Below are 21,255 nucleotides of genomic sequence, written 5' to 3'. Positions count from 1 at the left end.
TCTGACAGAGTGGTGTCATTTCCAACATTGGTTTGCGCCTCATTTATTGGCCTGACTCTACAGGGATTATCAAACTACACAGTAAGAATTAGCATGGTGGAGCTATAGGGCCTTCCTGGTTTCCATCTTTGGTTATTGATGGTACTTCAAAACGAACAGCTAAATATTGCAGAATTTCCTTTCGTGCATGATTCTGAAGAAAGCTTAAATTGCCTGATATTTATTTTCATCATTTTTTTTTTTTTTTAAATCTAATGTATAATTGACAACACATATTGAATAGAACAGTGGTTATCAAACTTTTTTCTGGCATAAGTACCCCTTTCTGTGATTTCTGAATCCAAGTACCCCCTTTGTCCAATGACAACATTTTGCTGAGAATATTGTGATAAAACTACTTTCAGACCATAATGATGGAATTCACTGAGTGATAACACACATTGTAAGAATTTCATTTTGTAAATAAGTGGAAGGAAACAGTATTTAGTGCCTCCTGAACACATTTATTTCTATAGTTTTTTATAAATTCCGGTCCTCTCCAACCTGGTGTAGGGACCAAGACTGACCATTGTATTTTCAGTTTATGATCATTTTTCATCATCATTAGGTTGATCATTTTTAACTAAAAGATAAACATTAGAAAACCCCATATTTTTTAATGCTTTAATTTGCTAATTTTACACTCTTTCTCTCGCAAGTACAACCTGGCAATTTGAGAAACACGGATTTAGAGGACACTTTTTTATCATTTTTGCATCAAAATGCATCATTCTGAAGAAAGCTTTGGTTGCCTGATATTGATTTTTTTATCGAATGAGAATTTGACAACATTAAAAATAAATTTCCCATTATTAAAATATATTGATTACTATTCAAGTATATGGATTTATCTGGGATAAACCTATTCCTAAACCACACTCTGGTAACTCTTCTTGTAAAGAGTCTGGTTTTCCTGAGCATTATATCATATCAGAATGAAGCTTTCAAGGACTTAACTTTGAATGCACAGTCTGTAGATTTGCTTTGTTGTTTCTATTGTATTTTAATCCTGCACCACCTCAAGCCTGCACTGAAAATGAAAGAATGCTTATCCTTTAGTATGCAAACCAAAAGAGAGAGAAAGAAAGAAGAAGATGGACATTCTTTCGTTGCTATTGCATTGAAAAGGACAACACGTGGACCAGAGAGGAGATGTTTCACGGTGCCCTCTTTGCTTGAATCCACCTAATGCGATTGTACAGCAGCTCCAGCACCAGAATCAGAATATGACAGAACCAAGCGGTCATTTGCATACAAAGGCGATCCAGAATCTATCCAAACACGTCCTTTTTTCCCTTTTCTCACAGGTTATAAAGTCATTATTCTGGTGTTATAATAATTGCACTTGAGTTTGTATTTCAGCAGCACAGTCAACAGTTTAGAATTTTAATTCCAATGAGTTCATAGTTTTTTTTCTTTTCTTTTGACAGATATGTTAAGGTTTCGTTTATTCAAACAAGGTTTTTTCAGGATTTTTTTTTTTTTTTTTTTTTTCATCCTCCTGACATGTTTCGAGTCGCACTGTCAACTGCCAGTCTTCCTCAGAGGCAGTTGACAGTCGAAACATGTCAAGAGATAAAACTTTGTCTGATTAAACTAAACCCTCACATATAGTTTAGTCTAAACAGAGTTGCGGGATGTCCTCGGGCTCTGCTGCGGTGCTGCCTCCCGGACATCCCTCCTCTGGTCCCCGGTCCTCGGCCCTGTTGCTCTCCCTCTGTCCGACAGTAAGTTTCTCATCAGACCGGTCCCTGTGCATCTCCAGTATGGTCTCCTCGTATGTGGCAGGTATTTCACCTCGTCGTAGGTGGGCAGAGTCGGAGAGGCGAAGCCCCCGGTGCTACATTCAGGGTACCGGTTCAGAGGGAGTCCTGGGACGCAGATGCGTGTCCGTGGAAGAGGGAGGCGGAAGGAGGAGGGCTCCTCGCTGCGGTTCTGGTGCTGGTGCCGTCGGGGCCGCGGACAGATTGATCCTCTGGATGAAGTAGCCCATGGCGAAGAGCAGCAGAAGGATGAGGATGCCTGACAGCTTCCGCGTAAACCAGCCCACGTTGTCGAAGAAGATGTGGATGGGAAGCTTGCAGCAGCGCACCGAGCTGGAGCTGCCGTTCCCGGTGACGGTGGGCGGGCAGCACTGCTGGCCGTCCCGCACTGCAGCTCCCCGCAGCTCTGCAGGGCTCGACAGGCGGAGAACAGACATGCCGACACCAGGGTGCTGCTGCCACCGCCCGCAGACACCGTGTCATTGCTGGGTGGAGAGCAGCCCTGTGCCTGGGGCGTCTGTCTCCTCCAGTCGGGGTGCTGTTATCAAAGGTCCGCTCAGGTGTTGCAGAGGGAGGGATTATATGTATATCTATATGTGTGTGTGTGTGTGTGTGTGTGTGTGTGTGTGTGTGTGGACAGCATGTGCCCTCTGCTCTGCTCTGCTTTGCTCTGCTCTGCTCAGGGTTGTATGGTAGTATATGGAGCTCCAGCACTAGTTCTCAGGACAACCACATCATCAATGCACAACAATAACTGATTGACTTACATGGCACGTGCTCAGTGAAAGTAAAACACACCAAAGACTTGTTGTAATCTTTATCATATGTCCCATCATCAGCACCCAAATGAGACCCAGGGCATCATTTATAACTAGGGTTGGACGATGTTCAAAGTTCACGAGACGATATACGATACTACGCTGACAATGACAATACCGGGCGACACTTTTTGGGACAGAAAAAAAAAGACAAAAGCCCTATTTGCAAGTGATTAGTTGTACCTAGGGACCACATGTAATAAATAAATGACCCCCCAACGTCTGCTTTTATGGTGGCACATTCGCACAGGAAAACCGAAGCCTGAGATTTTGCTGAAATTTTACGGACATCTGAAAACCTGAAACAGTGTGAGTTGATGTTAAAACAACTTAGCAGGGCTTTTGACCACAGCTCGGTGCTGTGTTACTGCTAGCGCTAGCCAGCTGTTATTAAATAGAGGCTACAAACAGAAAAAAAGATCCTTACCGCACAGTGCAAAGCACGACGTGATCCACCATTTGCTTCTGATATAGCTCCTTCTCTTTTTGTTGCCGTACGCTACGGGCCGATTCGATTTTGCTCGCCCGGGACCCGCAAGGTTTTCTAAACACCTCCAATGCAGCCTCTATTCTTCGCCAAAAGCAATTAACATGCGTCCCGGTGTCACGGTCTGAGTTTGCCTCATACTGAGATCGATTATGAGCATATGCGCATATAAACTCAGACCGTGACACCGGAATAAAAAACAACACGTAATCGCATCAGATCCCGCCCATTTCTGTCCAAATCACAGACATTCTCCGCGATTATTACAAATCGCATGTGGTCCCTAGGTAAAACTAATCCCGTCCGAATAGGGCTAATGAATGCTTCTTGAAAAATTACAATGCTTATATTTAACTTTAACTCTGTGTTAGGGCTGGGCAATATACATGTACAGTATATTGAGATTTAAGATATATCTCACATGATGCCCTACAATAGGTGAGAAAAAGCCCAAAAGTGACGCGTATTGTTTGGCTGTTTGTTAATAATCTGCCCGTGTGGCATTTTGCTCAGCAAATTTAACAGTGAATTGTCTTTCTGGTCAGATGTTATTGAGTTAAAAATATCAATATTTACATCGTATATCGCCATTTTGAGAAAAAATATTGAGAGTTTGGTCCGTATTGCCCACCCTTATTCTGTGTCTACTTACAGTACATACCAACTCTGGGTTTAACATTTTCAACTCAAATAATTATAAAATAAACAATAACATTAATAAGAACAATTTGTCCTTTTTAAAGTGCAAATAGATATTTTCATAAATGGCAATATATTTTTTCATTCAGTATTGTGTAGAAATCAAAACCTTCACATGACAGAAAAGAGGTCTTTATTTGATCATAGTGAATGTCATGGTGTAATTGTTTCAGGTTCCATCCTGTGTAACTGGGATAGACTGCAGCATGTACAGTAAAAACCCTGTTGTGGATGATGAGAAGATGGATGGATAGATAGATTTTTGGTAGAATGTTTTGCAGTGTCCTTCAATTTTGAAGAACTCTGTTTATGCTGACAAAGTTATTGTGTGGGTTACTGTAAATGGTCCACTTGTATTCATTCAGTCCAAAGATGGGATTTGTAATTGTTGCTTACATTTTCTTATTGATTCATTGAGTGGAAGGTATACAATAACACTCTGTGGCATCTTTTAGTTAAAAAGAAAGCAACAAAATGGAAATAAAGTGTTTTATTATTTATTTATTATTTAGTGGCATTAGGTTTTCCCCTAAGTTTCCTATTTGCCATTAATCTGCCCTTAAGTGTTCATGCATTATACATGAACACTTAAACACATGAACATACATGAGGAATTATATTAATTATTTTAATTTATAGTCACTTTTAGTCAACCACAAGGGTTAGGTAACACCCTTTAATGATGCTTTAAGTTCTCAGATCTCACTACACGATCCCGTTGCCCTCAAATGGCTGAACCAGACTTTAAACGTATACCTCTTTGAATCTCCTCAGTTTCCAAATATAAAACCAGTAATGGCGAACGGAGCATGCTACAAGGCGCCAATTTGATCCACCCCTCTCATAAAAAATGAATAGGTCTTGCAATGTGGATTTAATGGCTCCCCATTAAGGCGAGTGTCTGAATGCACATCAGATCAAGCATCACCCAGGAGTACCATGTGCCGAGCTTTAAAAAAAACAAAACTCAAATGAGTCATTTCATCTATCGTGTTAATTTAAGTGTTGGATCATTTCCAGTCATGCCAGTAGATACAGAAGCACTTATTTCTGAACAAACAACTGTGCAAATCACAGAGCATCATTTTGTGCACATTATTCCGAGTTAAAAAAATATACTTTTTTCATTTTCACTAGTTCAGATTAGGTTACTTTTTAGGATAGGGAATGATTTCACCCATGTCTGTCTTCATGTATCTGTCTTTAATAGTTGAGTATTTTTCATAATCATGGCCTAATGCACAGAATACTAAATCTAATTACTGCAGCATTATGATGTGAAATTCGGTCGAAGGGAAGCATCATGCAATCCACTTTTCATGGATCGTATTTCTTTCTGTCATCTGCCTCGTTTAGGGAAAACGTGATCATTGGCAGCCTTCTAACAAAATAAACAATCAATACACTGCAAAACTGTGGCTTGGAGAGTTCACAGACCCTTTTCAGCCTGTTGTTTGAGGGCTTCCCAGCAACTGTGCTACTCAGTGGGATCTATAGTAACAGGAGTCCATGCTATTTTAATCACAGCTTTTGGTCTTTGCACATCCTGCAAGTAGCAAATACCTCCATGGTAGGAAGCAAAACAAAGCATATTTAGCCTTTTTGTCATTTAAACTTTGGTTTTCATAATGAAAATGGTATACCCCCTTTTTATGCCATTAGCTCTCTTTACAGAAAGTTGTGGATAGGTTCATTAGTTACCCTACCGCACGCCGAATGTTGGTCAAAGTCTGTGTACTGGTGCATTTATACATAAACACACAACTCAAATGGGTTTCACAGCTCAACCTGCATGTCCATCGAAAAGCAACAACAAAGGTTGCAAAAACAAAGTGGGCGAATCAAAACTAGAACAAAACCAACAGCATGAGAATGACAGAGAGGGAGAGTTCAGGCCAAGATTAACAGCTGATCACATGAGATTAAAGCCAAATACTCTCAAAACAGAAGTTTGGACCTGATCAGGGACGAATATTGATTTTTTTGTTTTATTTCGAGGTTGATGGCAACTTAAAGCTAACCTTGCCTGCAAGATGGATTCTCCTTTTGTTCACAAACACCAGAATCCATCTTGTACTGTTCCCGCTTTTGCTTTTAGAAACCGAACCAAACCGATTAGAACCAATCATGAGGCAGTGTTTTGCTTTAGGGCGGGAATCCGGGTGTGACGAAGGAAGAAGTGCCGAAGCAAAACTCCGTGCGCAGTAGCGAGGAGAGGAACTAGCTGGGCTACCTCTATTAGCATAGCTCCAAATCAAAATAGAAAGATGTCGACGCAGGAGGATGGTTAACGTTCCCTTAACTCGCATACTCATGTTGCAAAAAATGGCAAAAGTCACTCAATGACACAGTGACCGCAGCATTACTATCCTAAAATAAAGTTTTATCAGCAGAGCCTTGTTGTTGTTGTAGCAGCGTCTCTGCGGCGCATGCCGGTGACGACATCAATTGTTACCGTGTGATTGGCTAAAACAAATGATGGTGGATAGGTGCTTCGCACAATCAGCTTCAAGCATTCTGTTCATGTCCCCCCTGGTTCCGAAAGGACTCGCCAGACAAAGATTGATGAGAAGAACTCGAGTTAGAGGGAGGGCTACACATCTGGCTCTTGCCAGGTTAACTTAAAGCTGCAGTATGTAGAATAGTGAGACTTGTATAGAAACAACCACCTACCCCATCCCTCCCCGTTTTGAAACCTATCGTTCCTTACCACACAACTGTGGAGCTCTTTGCGACTTTTTCCTCAGTAGAGAGACTAGTGAAAATGTAGGGTCTTTATCTTATGTTATTGGAGAGTTTTCTGATGTTTTAGCTTTTAAAATGTTGCTTCTCCACGTCGGTCTTCCTTTTTCCACTGGCTTTGCTGTGTAGTCGTTGTGCTTTACACTTAGTAACGCCCAAAACAGCTCATGGAGCACTCTGTTTGTAGAAAGATCTCTGATTGGCTGAAATCATTCTCCTGGACTTCTAAAGCTCATCCATAAGGCTAAGAGAAGGAGAAACATTTTAGTGTCCACTCAGAACACTTTGAATTACAATATGCTCAGAGATGATTATGGATTTTTTACCAAATTACGCCAAAAAAAAACTAAAACGTACATACTGCAGCTTTAAGAGAACTGTAACTCTCTACATACTGTGTCATATATATATATATATATATATTGCAGTATGGTACCTCACTTTTTTCTCAGAATTTGGCTCTCTGTGGAAAAAGTTGGGACACCCCTGGCCCAATACGTCACTGTACTAAATGTGCTGTGCTGTATTCCTCAATTTTTACACCACAAAGATCTTGTGTTGTGCTTAATAATTCAGTTTTACAGGGTCCATTAGGCCAGGGTAATGATGAATGGAACTGTTCATTTTCATGTGCCAGAGATGTTGATGTACAGCCCGCCCAGCAGTCAATGTCACGGTTATCACGTTTGCATTAATTATGAGACAAAGAAAGCCCTGTTAGGCCTCAGGCTTTGTTAATAGACCCACTGATGTGTCTGAGTTTTGCTTTGTTTGCTCCAGTTTAGAAGTCACAACCCCTGGGTTACTATACCCAACAACCAAATTCAGCTTTAAGGCCTCTTTTCTTGAATTATTTAACCCTTCAATGGATGAGAAAACATATTTGGTTACTTCATTTGCTTGAGGCTCTTTATATTATTTTTTCAAGCCATATGATATCTCAAAACTGATTATTTAACTTAATTTTATTTCTTTTTGTTTTTTGAGTCATTCTGTTTCATCCAGATTTAAATCTTCCTTCCTTCATTTTTTTTGCCACAAAATTGAGTTTGTGAAAACACTAGAAATGTGTTGGAAAGTCACTTTGGCAGAGTTTTTAGGGTCAAACACAATATATCAAGATAAGACCTCTATGCATCTGTCTATGGGACTCCACAGCCCACAACGTAAAGTGTTTACAGTGCAGATGAAAACAAACTTTGAGCGGCAAGTTTAACCTTTTACATTTGATTTTTTTTTTTTTGTCTTCAGCAGCTTTAAGAATAAGGGCTAAGGAACATCTTCATGTGGAAGTGCACTCACGTGTTACGTTGGGGGAGTTCGATGGGCCCAGCCTGAACCTAGCATCAGTGTAATGACATGAAAATAAAATTTCATTAAAACAAAAATAAGTTATCCATCAACGATAAGTGGGTGTACAAAACTCTGAACTAAACTGTGATGCAGTTTTGGTAACTTCTCATAAAAGGAAAGACTGTTCTAGAGGTTGCTACATTGTTACAATAGTCACTACCATAATTGGCACAATGATTAATTTACATGCAATGTTTATCAAGACTATTGTAGAAAGAAATAACAATATAATAAACATAAATATGTTCGGAAGTACACATTAAAAAATAAAAAATACTGCAGCTTCTTGGATTCAATAACTTTTTGGTCACATATCACATATTGTTACTATCAAATTAAACCAAAAAGACTGGGGTTAAATTGCGAGGTCTACATTTACCTTCTTTATCCAATCTTAAGACTGATAAATTGACCTTAAAAGACACATTCTGTTAGAGTTACTTAGACTTTTTATTGTTTTAGGCTTTTTGTAGGCTCACATTAGGACCATACAACAACTTACAGTAAAAATGACTATTTTAGGACATAACAAACCTTTTTTTAATAAAAAAAAACAAAACAAGAATGGTGTTAGTATGGTATTTAACAGTAATAATATAAATAGAAGTGAAAACAAGAGCGACCAATCAAGGGGCTTTAGTTAGTCAGGTTGTGTCTTTAATCAGTGTCACTGCTATGTGAATGGCAGAGGTGGAAGTAAGGAATTAGTACTCACGTTACTGTAATTGAGTTGCTTTTATGGGTACTTGTACTTTTTTGAGTATATTTCTAACTTAGTATTTTTTGAATAAGTAAAGCAATTTGTTGCATTTCTAAACCCAACAGTTACTGAGTAAATACAATCAAACGCATCACATAGTCGACCAACCAGATTAACCGTGCGATAGCAGCATTGAATGCCGGTTATTAAGGGTGTCCCAATCCGATATTGATATTGAATATCGGTCCGATATAAGCCAGATAATGAATATCGGATTTTATTAAAATCTCCGATATAAGCGCTCCGATAAGTTTTTGTTGTATTGGGACATCCCTACTGCTTATTTTCTCAGTTTTAGAGTTAATTAATTTAGCATAATTTTTTTTCATTTTGAATTGAATGAATTGGTGTTATTTTATTTAAATCATAATTTTATACAGATGCATTTATGGAAAATAAAAATAAACTAAGTTCCAGTTGTGCAAGATTTGGTCCCTTCCAAAAATAAACGTTGTGGTGAAAGTAACTAATAACTTTTACTTTAAATACTATTGAATTGAGCTACTTTTTACTTGTACTTGAGTATTTTATGTATGCCTTACTTGTACTTGCACTTGAGTAGGATATATCAGTACTCTTTACACCTCTGCTGAAGTGGTGTTCTCTGCTAACAGGAGAATGATTGGTGCTTTTATTTCATTCTCCTGTTATTTTTCTGAAAAAAAAGCTTTAAACTCTAAAAACTCAATAAATATAGCAAGAAAGGTCTGTGGCTGTTTAATCAACTCCCTGATCAGTGGTTAGGATCTTCAGACGTATCATCTATCAAGAATCTCCTTCTGCGTGAGCCTCATGTGTAAGAAACTTGTGTTTGACTTTGCAGACATTGGTGCTGATGCATGAGGTCGGTGGATGTGTGAATGTGTGTCGATACAGTGTCTGCACAGGATGCACGTGGGTGTCATCTGCGTCGGGTTATTCCCATCAGTCTCAGTTTTTAATCAAAAGCAGGACCCGAAGTCCGTGTATATTGTTTGAATTCAGGGAGTTCATCGCCACAACTTTTTTTTAACACCCACATACTTCCTCTCATCTTATCGCTTTCCTGGCTCAGGCCTTACAGTGGACGAACTGTGGGAGTTAAGAAAAAATGGGGGAGAAGTGGAGGAGTTTTTTTGTGATTTATTTTCTCACTGCCAAAATTATTGTATACAAATTGGAGAAAGGTCGAGATATCACAAGTTACAGGAGAGAGTTGACAAAAAGCCCAATAAATGCATTAAATACTTTGTATACAGTTGTGTAAATTGTAATGTGTGTGAGAATGTGGGCAGGAGTTATCTTAATGGGGCCTGATCTCTCGGCTTTGTGTCATTTTTGGCATGAAGATGAATCAGAGCACCAGACTTCCTTTGCAGAGAAAGACTTGAACTCCTCTGAAGTGGCTGAAAATTCTCAACAGAGGAGAGCTGGGTAAAATCCCATTTCTATCTCATGAGAAGTACACACAGTGTTCCTAATAAATCAGAGGATTTGTGCTGAGCTGGGCTTTTTGGACTGTATGGAGAATAACCTTATATGGTTGTTTTTATGATGATAGTCAGCTGTAATAGTCTGCTATTATTTAGACAGGTTTGGTGGGTATTGGCAGTAAATTATTTGTCTCCGCATCATTGCTTTCTTTTCACACATAAACATTAGGCTGCCAGGAAAGGTTTGATGTCATCAAGTCTCCATCAAACACAGGTACATGTATTTATTGATTGAAGCCTTTATTTTAAATGTGAAAACCACAATAATAAAAATCAAAACTTTTAAACACAATACATCTAATACATATTTGAAACAAACTGTTTGTTTGTTCTTTAACTCCATGGTGAACCTGTTCCATAGTCTCACTCAACAACTGAAACACAAAAACCTTTTGTGTTGGTATGAATTAAGTGAAAATAAAGTTTATTTTTCCACCTTAAATTGTAATTTCCCTGAAGGATGCAGATAAACTTGTGTATTTTTCTTGAGATATATATATATAAAGTATATTATCTGTTTGATAATCCACATCTGTATATTTTTGGACAGTAGAAATAATAAGTTTGTGTGTTCCTGAGTGATAGCCAATGTTGTGAATGATCCGTATTGCTCTTTTTGAATGGTGGTTTAGAGCAGGGGTTCTCACCCTGGGACTCACATTTGGCCATGGTCATTAAATTGCGACGCAGTTTTTTTTTTTTTAAGTTTAGAATTCAATCAACAATATTTTTTTTCAAAAATAGCCGTTGAAAACGCACATACTGTATATCATCTTTTTAAAAACATAAGTGTATATATTTTCCTGTGCAAGATGCATTTCACAGCATGCCTTTCAAAAGATTATTTCAAAATAAAAGACAAGTCCAACATGAGAGACATTAGGTATTTATTTTTATTTTTGACCAGCCGACCCACTTTTGGGTCCTGGCCCACCAGTTGAGAATCGCTGATTTAGAGGTCGTACATCCTTTATGGATGCAGCTTCATGCTCATCATGCTTTTGCCCTGTTTTGAAGATGCTTGTATTTATCGCCTGGTATTTGTGCAACATTTTTACTTTTCATCAGTGTGCTTTGGGTTTTTTTTTTTTGCATTGATCAAGATATTTCCAGTCTCTCTAAAGACAACCCAGCTGCAGATGACTAACTAACTGATCACCACACACTCACGGATACACAACACACACCATAAATCAGATTGACACCCGGAGGTTACACATAAGATAAACTTTTCCCATTCCTACGTGTCTTGAGCGGAGGTGAAGGGAAGGGTATTTTTGACCCCCTGCAGATGCTCGGTTACGCTGAGTCACGCAATAAAAAAAGAAAAAGAGGAGGCGGACTTAGGCGGGTGAGTCTGGGTCTCAGAGGTTGACTCAACTCTGACTTTCAGCTCAACGCCTCCTAGCATCCACCCACATTTTCCATTCCAGGACATGTCCTGCAAATAATTCTGAGGACGTCTTTTTGAAGAGGATGCAGAATAGGTAAAAAACAGATGCCACAGTACACGTTGTGGTGAATGATAACACTATTGTATGGCTTACAGCTAGGGGGAGATGGTTTGTGCAACAAGTGATACTGAAGTGAGATTTAAACCAACTTTACGTGAGAGATATATATGTTCCCTTTTTTACCGCTTTGCATTGTTTTAAGGAAGTCCTGATTATTCCACTGTCTGCTATATATGTCCTATATGCAATATTCTTACTTATACAACAGCTAGTTCCGACCAGTGGGCGTGCACTGTAGCTGTTCCCACTCAACGTTCTTGAAGCCAAAATACAGCGCTTAGCGGCGCTTCCATCTTGCAATTTTGACGTCATTTGGAGCCAGTCTGCGCAGTAGGGTCCGGCAGGAGGAACCATGGTGACATGCCCCGCCCATTTAGCGTACTGCCCTGATGACTAACGCAAGCCCAGCTACGCCAAGAACATAAGTATCTTTCCCACTGGAAATTCTACCAATGACTTGTTCAGATCATAGAGGTTAGTACAAAACCACGATGTATTTCAACTCAAATATCTCGTTAAATGGCGTCTCGCCTTTCCTTCACAACGTAACTGCTATTCACAAAGAGAGCTACGCAAGATCTGTGGCTGTCAATTATCGTCATATATGACGTAAAACCCAGGGGTTCGGAGCTCAGCCCAGCACTCGGCCCGCCCTGCGTCGCCGGCTGCCCCCCCCCTACTCCCTGGCCTTGCCGCCATTGTTGGCCCCCTTTGCCGGGGGTCGGCGCGGCGGTTGGGGTGGACAAGGGACGGGCGACCCGGTGTGTGCGGGGTGGTGTGCGGAAGGCAGGACGGTTTTTAATTTTTTGCTTGTCTCGGCCATGACCTGGAGTCGAACAGGCAGAAAAATACGAGCAAAAGCCTTAGCCCAATGAGTATATCCAAGCCTGTGGTCACGTGACTGCTGTAATGGGAAACGTTCTCCAGGCATTCTCCAAAAACGGTCCGTCTCTTCAAACTTGCGTGGTCGATGTTTCAAGAGGGAAGCCCCGCTTGGAGCATTGATACTGTCAAGCGCTGTATATTGATCTGAGGAATCATTTGAAATAACTCATATGGGTCAACTTTTTAAGTCAAAAAGTCCGCGGTGTGCCTTTAAACGCGTCTTCAATCTGTTTAGAGGATGAACGGAATACAACAAAAGGTTAGAGTTAACCCATGCACAGAAGAGAGGTCCTAAAGTGACCCATGACCCCACGGTGTTTAAAATAAAGTAAATATGGAGGCGTCCAGTGATGAACTGTGTCACGCTGAGAAATTGTCTTTCCAACAGAAGTCAGCACTTCATAACTTTAAAGAGAGTGAAAAAGAAGAGAGCCAGGTTGATCACTCTAGCCGTTTGCTGTGTAATGGCTGCTACACCTGTACAACGGACAGTTTGGATTTGGAGTCAGAGTCAACAGTGGTGAGATAGGAATGTCAATGATGCGGAGTTCATTCGAATCGGAATTGTGTTGTCTTTAACAGATCGGATACAGGTCGCACTTGGGCAAAAAGATCGAATTTGGGTCGCATTTGCCTGCAGCGTGAACGTAGCATGTGTTCTCTCCACTTGTGGAACTATTTTTGTTGTCGGAGCCAAATGATTAAATGAATTATAATCTCTTGTCACGTATTACTGTTAACTAATAAAATGTGCTTGTAGGACTGTTGTATAAAAGCAATATCACACTTGAGGTCGTGCCTTCGACCGAATCACACTAGTGAATCAGCATTAGTGTTCAACATCACTCTCTCTCGTGTGATATTGCTTAATTATCAAAACTTATGGCTGGTTTCCCCCCCGTCATATTGGGAAGCAAAAAAAACCTTTTCTCTTTCTGTCTAGGTGGGTTTCTGGATGGGACCCTACATGTGATTATAAGTCTTCATCAATCTCTTCTACTGTTCATGTGTGTTTTGGCCAATACCTCTCTTCCTCCTCCCTTGGTGTCCAATGTGTGATGTTATCATGTTCTCTTCTAAGTATGTGTCCTATCCACTTCCATCTTTTTCAACATGATGGTTTCCATGCTCTCCGGATTGCGTCTTATTACAAGTAGATCTTTATTTGGTCTTGGTGCTGTATTTCTGGGATCTCCATATAAGCATCTCTGCCACCCAGGTAGCAAGTTCTTCTGATGTTGATACAGTTTAACTAGTGAAGGGTTTGGAATGTTCAAAGTCAATATGCATATATAATACAATACTGTTGTGCAAATGGAGGTGTACAGTTACTTTGAGTACAACATGTGCAGAGGTAGCCAATATAAATGATGACTTGTCATGTGATTGTGGTGTAAGGTGAGTGAATCCAGTCTGTTCGTCACTCTGAAACCATTCTTTGATCTGATTATTCTGCTTTCCACATTGTATCTCCTGCCAGAGAGGAGAAATATATTAAACTGTCAAATTATGCTGTGGGTGGGTCAGATGATGCAAAAGGCTCTCAATCATCGATGGTGTTAGAGCTGACGGGCAAGGCACTAATCTTCCATCGGGAGAAATGTAGGGTTCTATGTCTCTTAACCAGGACACATCAAAGTGATATGGAAAAGCACAACCTTGGAATTGTCCTGTCAACCTTTTGATGTTTTGTCAGTTTTTAGTCATTAGTCATTATGTGTGTTTTGAGTGTGTGTGTGTGTGTTTTTGGTGTCATTTTGTGTATTTTTCTGTCATTTTTTACATTTTAGTTTTTTGATTTGTGCGTTTTTGGGGTCACTTTCTGTAATTTTCTTGAAGTTTTCTGTATTTTCCTGTCATTTTGTGTCATTTTGTTTACAGTTTGGGTGTCTTTGGAGCTATTCTGTAATGTGTCTTTGTTTTGTGTGTTTTTGTAGTCATTTTCTTTGTCTAAGTGGTTGTTGTGTGTCTTTGTTGTCATTTAATGTATGTCCTATGAGCCATTTTGTGTATTTTTAGAATTTTCTGTGTGTTTTTTACTTTGTGTATTATGTTGGGCTTCATATTCCTTCCAATTCCTTGGATTACCATTTTGGGGGATTAACTTTGTGGGCCGCAATTTTTTTTCACTGAGGGCAATATGTGGCTTTTTTGTGCCACATGTGAAGACATTTTTGTGAAGAAAGTTCTGCTTTGTGAAAGATTCACGTTCGTGTTTTCAGACCCTGTATCTTTGCATCAACGCTGCAGTGATTCCTGGTGCAATGCTTTCATACAGAAAGGTTATCCTATTGATTGTCTATGGAAAAATGCTCGGGAACTGCCAAGACTTTAGCCCATCCATTATTCAAATGTAGCACAAGGTAGAAAGGGTTTAGCTCTGAAATCTCACACTGCCAAATGATTTCCAAGGCTTCTCCCTCTCCTGTTTTCCCAATGCAAAGGTGTTGCTGTTTGTAATTGCTGCACCTATTCCAAGCTTCTTTATGCAGGCCCACTGCTCTTTTGTCACCGTGGATCTTTTCCAGTGATAACTCAGCCCTGGTGGCAGAATGGCCCATTGAAATTGAAAAGATACAGCGTTCCTCGTCTCCAGAGTAAGAGGACACCTTTTGTGTGCTGGTGTGTGGGAATACATGTATGTTACAAAGGGAAGGTTTGATCACCGAGGTATGGTTTCCTCCCTTGCTGATGTAGTATCTTTATATGTTGTGTATGTGTGTGCATGTGCGTAGTGTGGGGAGGGGGCTGGTGGCTTGGCCTGCACAATGAGGGCTCGTATTAACCCTCTGGGGTGTGTGACATCATCGTTTCCAAACAGGTTGGTCGATCTATTTAAAAAAAAGAAGAAAAAAAAGCCTTGTCATGGGACGTGCGCACACAAGAGCGGACATACACTTGCTTACACAAAGAAACAGTGTTTTAACCGTGCCAGAGCCGAGGGGAAGACAGATGTTTCTAAATACCTGCTTAATGAAATATATCACAAGTCAGATTAGAATTACTAGAGCAGGGGTTCTCAACCTTGGAGTCGGGACCCTATTTGGGGTCGCAAGACACTTGGAGGGGGTCGCAGAGGCCTTCAACAAACTAAGAAATTTGGTTTTAACAATTTGAGTCCTTTTTTGATTGTTTTTTTAACCCTTTTTCTGCAACTACACCAAACTTGTCATATTCTAACCAATTTTCATCACTTTTTCTTGCCATGTTTTTGCTCCTTTTAAAGCATCCATCAAGTTTCAACGACTTTTCTGCACAGTTCTTTCCACTTTCAAGACATTTTCATAATAAACCCTTTCCACCACTTTTCCCACCTAATATCAACCCGTTATTGTCCAATTTAACCTCTTTTCACCATATTTCAAGCTTTTTCCCCCCAATTTAACCACATGCATAATTTGTCATGCCCATTATTTGCCTGTTTAAACTAATTGTTCCTACTTTCTTTCTGCCATTTTAAAGCCAATATTGACATTTCAAACCCTTTTTAGCACTTTTTCTGTCCATTTTTGGCCACTCTAATTTGCAACATATTTCTAAAATTATATTTCACCATACCTTTTCCACCATTTTTGGTCACGTTTAACCCAATTTATTTCTAAATAAAACCAATATTAAAATTTTTAAGATGACTATGTACTATGGAGAAAATAATACTTAACTTCCTGGATAACTGTGGATATTATTCAGGTAAATAAATAAATGTGGTTATCACAGATTCATAGAACAATGGACCATCATTTTGCTGACTTTATGGATTGGTCCCAAAAAGCTGTCCTCTTTATTCCTCCTTATAGATGGCCCTGTCTCTACATGACTGATCTTCAATGTCTATGTCTGAGTTCAACCACCTTCAGCTACAGTGGGGGTCCCCGGTCTCTGGATCCTTTATTTTAGGGGTTGTGGGCTGAAAAGGTTGAGAACCACTGTACTAGAGCACGGCAGAGAAATGCAAGACGACTTTAGGATTTCAGACTTGACCTGCTGGTCAAATCAGAGGTAACATCCCGTTGTCCACCTTCAGCTGTTACAAATGTTCACAGTTGTAGCTGTAGCTGCTTCAAAGCCACATGACCTAAAAACAGTTTCATTTGAAAGCATTTCACATCTCAGCGTGCATGAGGCTCTTCAGGTCTCAACAAGATGCTTGGACGTGAGTGAAAACACTGTCAAGGAAAAGTCTGAAACCTGAATGAATTGCAAAGAGGCTCATAACTGTCAAAAAAAATAAATAAATGAAAGGACTCTTTGTTGAGACATTTGAAAAAAGCCTCAGTGTCTTTGGTCTAACCATCAATATTCCTTTATCGCCCTCAGCAGGTCAACAGCTCTGATTATAATCCAACGCTCAACCTCTTTGGTCGACATAGTACTCTATCCACTTTTTTGCCTTCAAAGGCGGAGTATAGTATCCTTTTTTAGCTTAAACACTTCTTTAATGACATTAGTGGGTAAACATTGATCCGATCCATTTTTTTGGAAATGTAAACTATTTTAGCTTCAACAAACGTCTGCTAACTTTCAAAGCACTTAGTCTAAATTTAGTTATTATTTTCCATTATGTTAAATATAAGTATAAATAACCATCACACAACAGCTTAGATCTTAGCATTGCTCCCTCAGTGTAGAGATCCCAGGGTCTCTGATTGGAGTTTGCGTCTTCTCCTTGGGTGGATGTCTACATCTCTTCCCACAGTGCATGAACATTGGAGTCTCCAGAAGTGTGATTGTGAATCTGTGTCTTTGTATTTGCTGCACAATTGAACTGGTTGCCAGTGCACGTGGACCAGCACAACCAGGTTGGAAAGCCACGGCAACAGTAATAAGTTTATTCTTGGAGTGTTTCCGATACAACCCTTTTACTTCCGATATGATACCGATCTTGCAGCCTTGAGTATTGGTCGATGCCAATATTGATCCAATACTATGTTAGCACAAATCATACATACTTATATTGATTTTGTTGTATGGAATGTTGGAAAAGGCTTGTTCAAGTGATATTACTCAAAGAAGGAACAATAGTCAACAGCAGTAGGGATGACAAAAACTGACCCCTTTATTATTAACCAATGGGACACACCAATTTTAACTATAAACATGAAAATATTCCACAATTGAATAAAATAAATAATATGGAATAATTTTAATGAATCCATTAAAAAAACAATATACATGGCCGATATAATTTGATACTCTTATTTTTTCCCTCGCTGATATTGGATTGATAATCGATATCATTATCAAATTGGGACAACCTTAGCTTACATTCATTTAGATATGATAAAAAAAACTGTCAGTTGACTCACCCCTCTGCTCATGAATAAACCGAGAAGAATTTTGGAGAATTCAAATTTAAATGTGCACTACTGACGTCTAGCTTACATATTCTCTCTCCAAAATGTGCCGGTCCTTGTTGACGTTTAAAACTAAGAATCACAAGTCTTAGTTATGAGGAGTAGAATCCAGCTTTTGACCATCAACGAACTGTCGTCTCGTTGAATGTTTATTTGGTAGAAGCAAAGTGTACTTTTTCCCAACACATTGATGTAAAAACTAGCCCAATCACAAACTCTAACTTTTAGAATTTAAGATTCATTCCAGCTCTGAAATAATGACATTTTGAGAATAATCTCTTATTTGTCTGATGATGAGTTTTTCTAAGTAGGATTCCCCAGGCCCTCTGAGTTTCCCTTCAGTTGTAGTCTCTATGTCGTTCTTGTCTTGCTCGACCTCCTCAGATGTCTTGAACTATATCAGGTCTACTATACTATAGTCTCGCCAATAAGTCTGATGATTGGTCTGTCTCTACTCTTAAAGTGGAACCACTCTCGCTCCCAACAGACCTTGACAATGAACCTGGCCAGTGTCTTTTCTTTCTTTTCTTTTCTCTGTGCAAAGTAGATATTTATTCTGTAGTTAGGGAAGAAAATGTGAAAAGATCAGTCAATCTGAAATCAAAATGAAAAGCTTTTTGAGTGTTCATTGCTTCTGCTGACAGGTTTCCCTCCATGTTTGCTGCCTTCCAGATGGACACTAATCATAGTTTGTAGCACGCAAACTGACATCACTCCTGAATCAGACATTTATAGAATTTTTTTTTATTGAAAAAGTACAGATACAAACAAAAAGGCATCTTTCACATCAATTCAGATTATAGACAAAGTTGAAAGACAAAAAGAAAAGAAATGAGGTCTGAACAATCAAATAGCAGATTGGGCTATTGAAAAATATCAAGTTTTTTCATAAATGAAACAAGTCGAGAGGCATTTTTGCCAAGAAGAAAAAATAAAAAATTTGCAAAAAGTTTAAGCTCGAACCTCCAGTGGGTAAAGTTAGGCTTAGATTTAAAGAAACAACATTTATGGATATAATATTTATTTACCTAACCAGACAATATTATTCACACCAAAATCATTCATCTTATCATTAACAAACAAGCCAAATTTCACATCGGATACAGTGAATTTAAGTTGAATCCCTTTAGATACAGTAGAAACCAATTATGACCGTCACTCCAAAACCTCTGCACTGTCACACAAAAAGGAAAGATGATCCAAATCATTACAAAATACACAGTAACCAACATCCAAATTAAATCTATGTCTCAATAATACTTTTGTAGGGTAAACAATATTATTGATCTTAAACTGAATTTCTTTTACTTTGGGAAAAACTGAATAAATTAAGTATTTGCATCTCATCTTCTTCTTTTAGTCAATTTTTAAAATCTTTGAGGATGTAGAATCTTTTGGCAGAGTTAGTGGATCAGTCATTTATAGAAGATTAGATGAGCTTCTTGGCCAAAAGATCTGTTGAGTAGAAGTTGTGTTCAGACCTTTTTTGTTGTCTGATGAGCCCTCTGGTGGCACTTCATGGTATTACAAGGTGGTTATCAGGGTCATTTTCCCGCTCAAATTGACCTAGTTGTACGTTTCAGACACTGACTGACTGACTGACTGACTGACTGCTGTTTAGAACTTTGGAAGTAAAAAAAATAAAAAACAGTCAACAAATGTAATCAGTGACTACTTTTGAGTGTGTGTACCGTTTACTCCAAATTGTTGACTTTGTCTGTCATTAACTCAAAAATGTATTTTAGTATAGTTAAATACATGTTAGTGAAGTCCATGCCTCACATCACACTATCCTCTAAATATTTATACAAATAAATAAATAAATAAATAAATAAAATACACAAAATGACAACAGAAATGCACAAACCTATACTAAAAAACATACAAAAATACACAAAATGACTCCAGAATCACACTACAATGGCAACAAAACACATAATTACACAAAAAAATGCACAAAAACACAACTGAAAAATGCAAAATTAAACATAATGATGTAAAACAACAAAAAACTAACGAAACAACATTTATACAAAAAATAAATAAATACACAAAATAACAACAGAAATGCACAAAAATATACAAAAAGGCTCCAAAAATCACACAAAATGACTCCAAAAAACATACATTACAGAAAAATACACCAAACGACAATAAAAAAATGAAAATGACTCAAAATACACAAAATTAAATATTTATACATAAAATAGACAGAAATGCACAAAATTACACTAAAAAAATAAATAAATAGACAAAATGACTCCAGAATCACACTACAATGGCAACAAAAAACAATAATTATACAAAAAATGCACAAAAACACAACAGAAAGATACAAAACACACATGACTCCAAAAAACATACATTACAGAAAAATACCAAACAAGAAAAATATAAAAATGAGTAAAAAAACAAAAAACACATTTATCATGTGCATGTCCCATAGAATTAAACCAGGGAAATCACACTTTCAGAGGGCACTGTATTAGTTTAGGTAAAATAGGACATAATCAAACATCTCCTCATCACAGATGCTAATTGGGAAACACCAGATAATATGAGAGTGTAATACAGACTGGCCAAATGTATTTATTTGTGTATTTATTTTTTTGCAGTGGTTCCCAAACTGGGGTACGTATACCCCTAAGGGTATTGAACACCCCTCCTGAGGTACACAAAAATATTAGTCAGTTTATTTTTCAACATTATAGATATTTTTTTTCATGCACACTGACTTTCATCTCATCCATCAATAATATTGTGGGGCACAACTCTTTAAAATACACCAAAAGGTGAAGTTCAAATTCTTAAACGTGCAAAACATTAGAAATAAATGAATAAAAAGGCCTAAATTCAAGGTTAATGTTGGACGAGACACAGGAAAGAGTTTAGACGAGCCTGAAAACGCAAATAAATAATATATAACATGAGCTAAGGGGTACTTGCGATAAGAAATAAAGGCTAAGGGGTACATGTATGGAGGTAGATTTGTGTCTTTATTATTCAATACAAAAAAAAAAACCCTTTTCAATCAAAAAAGTTTACTTCAAGCAAAAATAAACATTCCAATCAAAGAAAAAAATGTTCAAATGAAAAAAAAAAAAACTTTTCAGATCAAAATAATTGCATTTGCACACTTTGTTCTTTGATTAAAATTGTTGTTTTTATTTAAGTTTTTTTTTTTTGTATTTGGGCCATATTATGGGTAGTAAATGGACTTGATTTTATATAGCGCTTTATCACCACACTGAAGCAGTCTCAAAGCGCTTTACATATCAGCTCATTCACCCAATCACTCTCACATTCACACACCAGTGGGACAGGACTGCCATGCAAGGCGCTAGTCGACCACTGGGAGCAACTTAGGGT

At 38.4% G+C, this 21,255-nt stretch overlaps 1 protein-coding gene across 1 annotated transcript; it reads right to left on the bottom strand.

Moving 5' to 3' along the window:
• Positions 1 to 1,520: 1,520 nt before the first annotated feature.
• On the bottom strand, positions 1,521 to 5,375 carry c15h3orf80 (chromosome 15 C3orf80 homolog). Its single transcript, XM_028465037.1, is given in 8 exon segments — positions 1,521 to 1,773; positions 1,775 to 1,821; positions 1,824 to 1,904; positions 1,907 to 1,955; positions 1,957 to 2,007; positions 2,009 to 2,187; positions 2,190 to 2,340; positions 5,370 to 5,375. Coding segments are annotated over 8 exon segments (678 nt in total). The 3' UTR covers positions 1,521 to 1,659.
• Between the last annotated feature and the right edge of the window lie 15,880 nt (positions 5,376 to 21,255).

This window comes from Gouania willdenowi, chromosome 13, assembly GCF_900634775.1.
Source record: "Gouania willdenowi chromosome 13, fGouWil2.1, whole genome shotgun sequence".
NCBI lineage: Eukaryota > Metazoa > Chordata > Actinopteri > Blenniiformes > Gobiesocidae > Gouania > Gouania willdenowi.
This window is presented reverse-complemented; position numbering and strand designations above follow the sequence as displayed.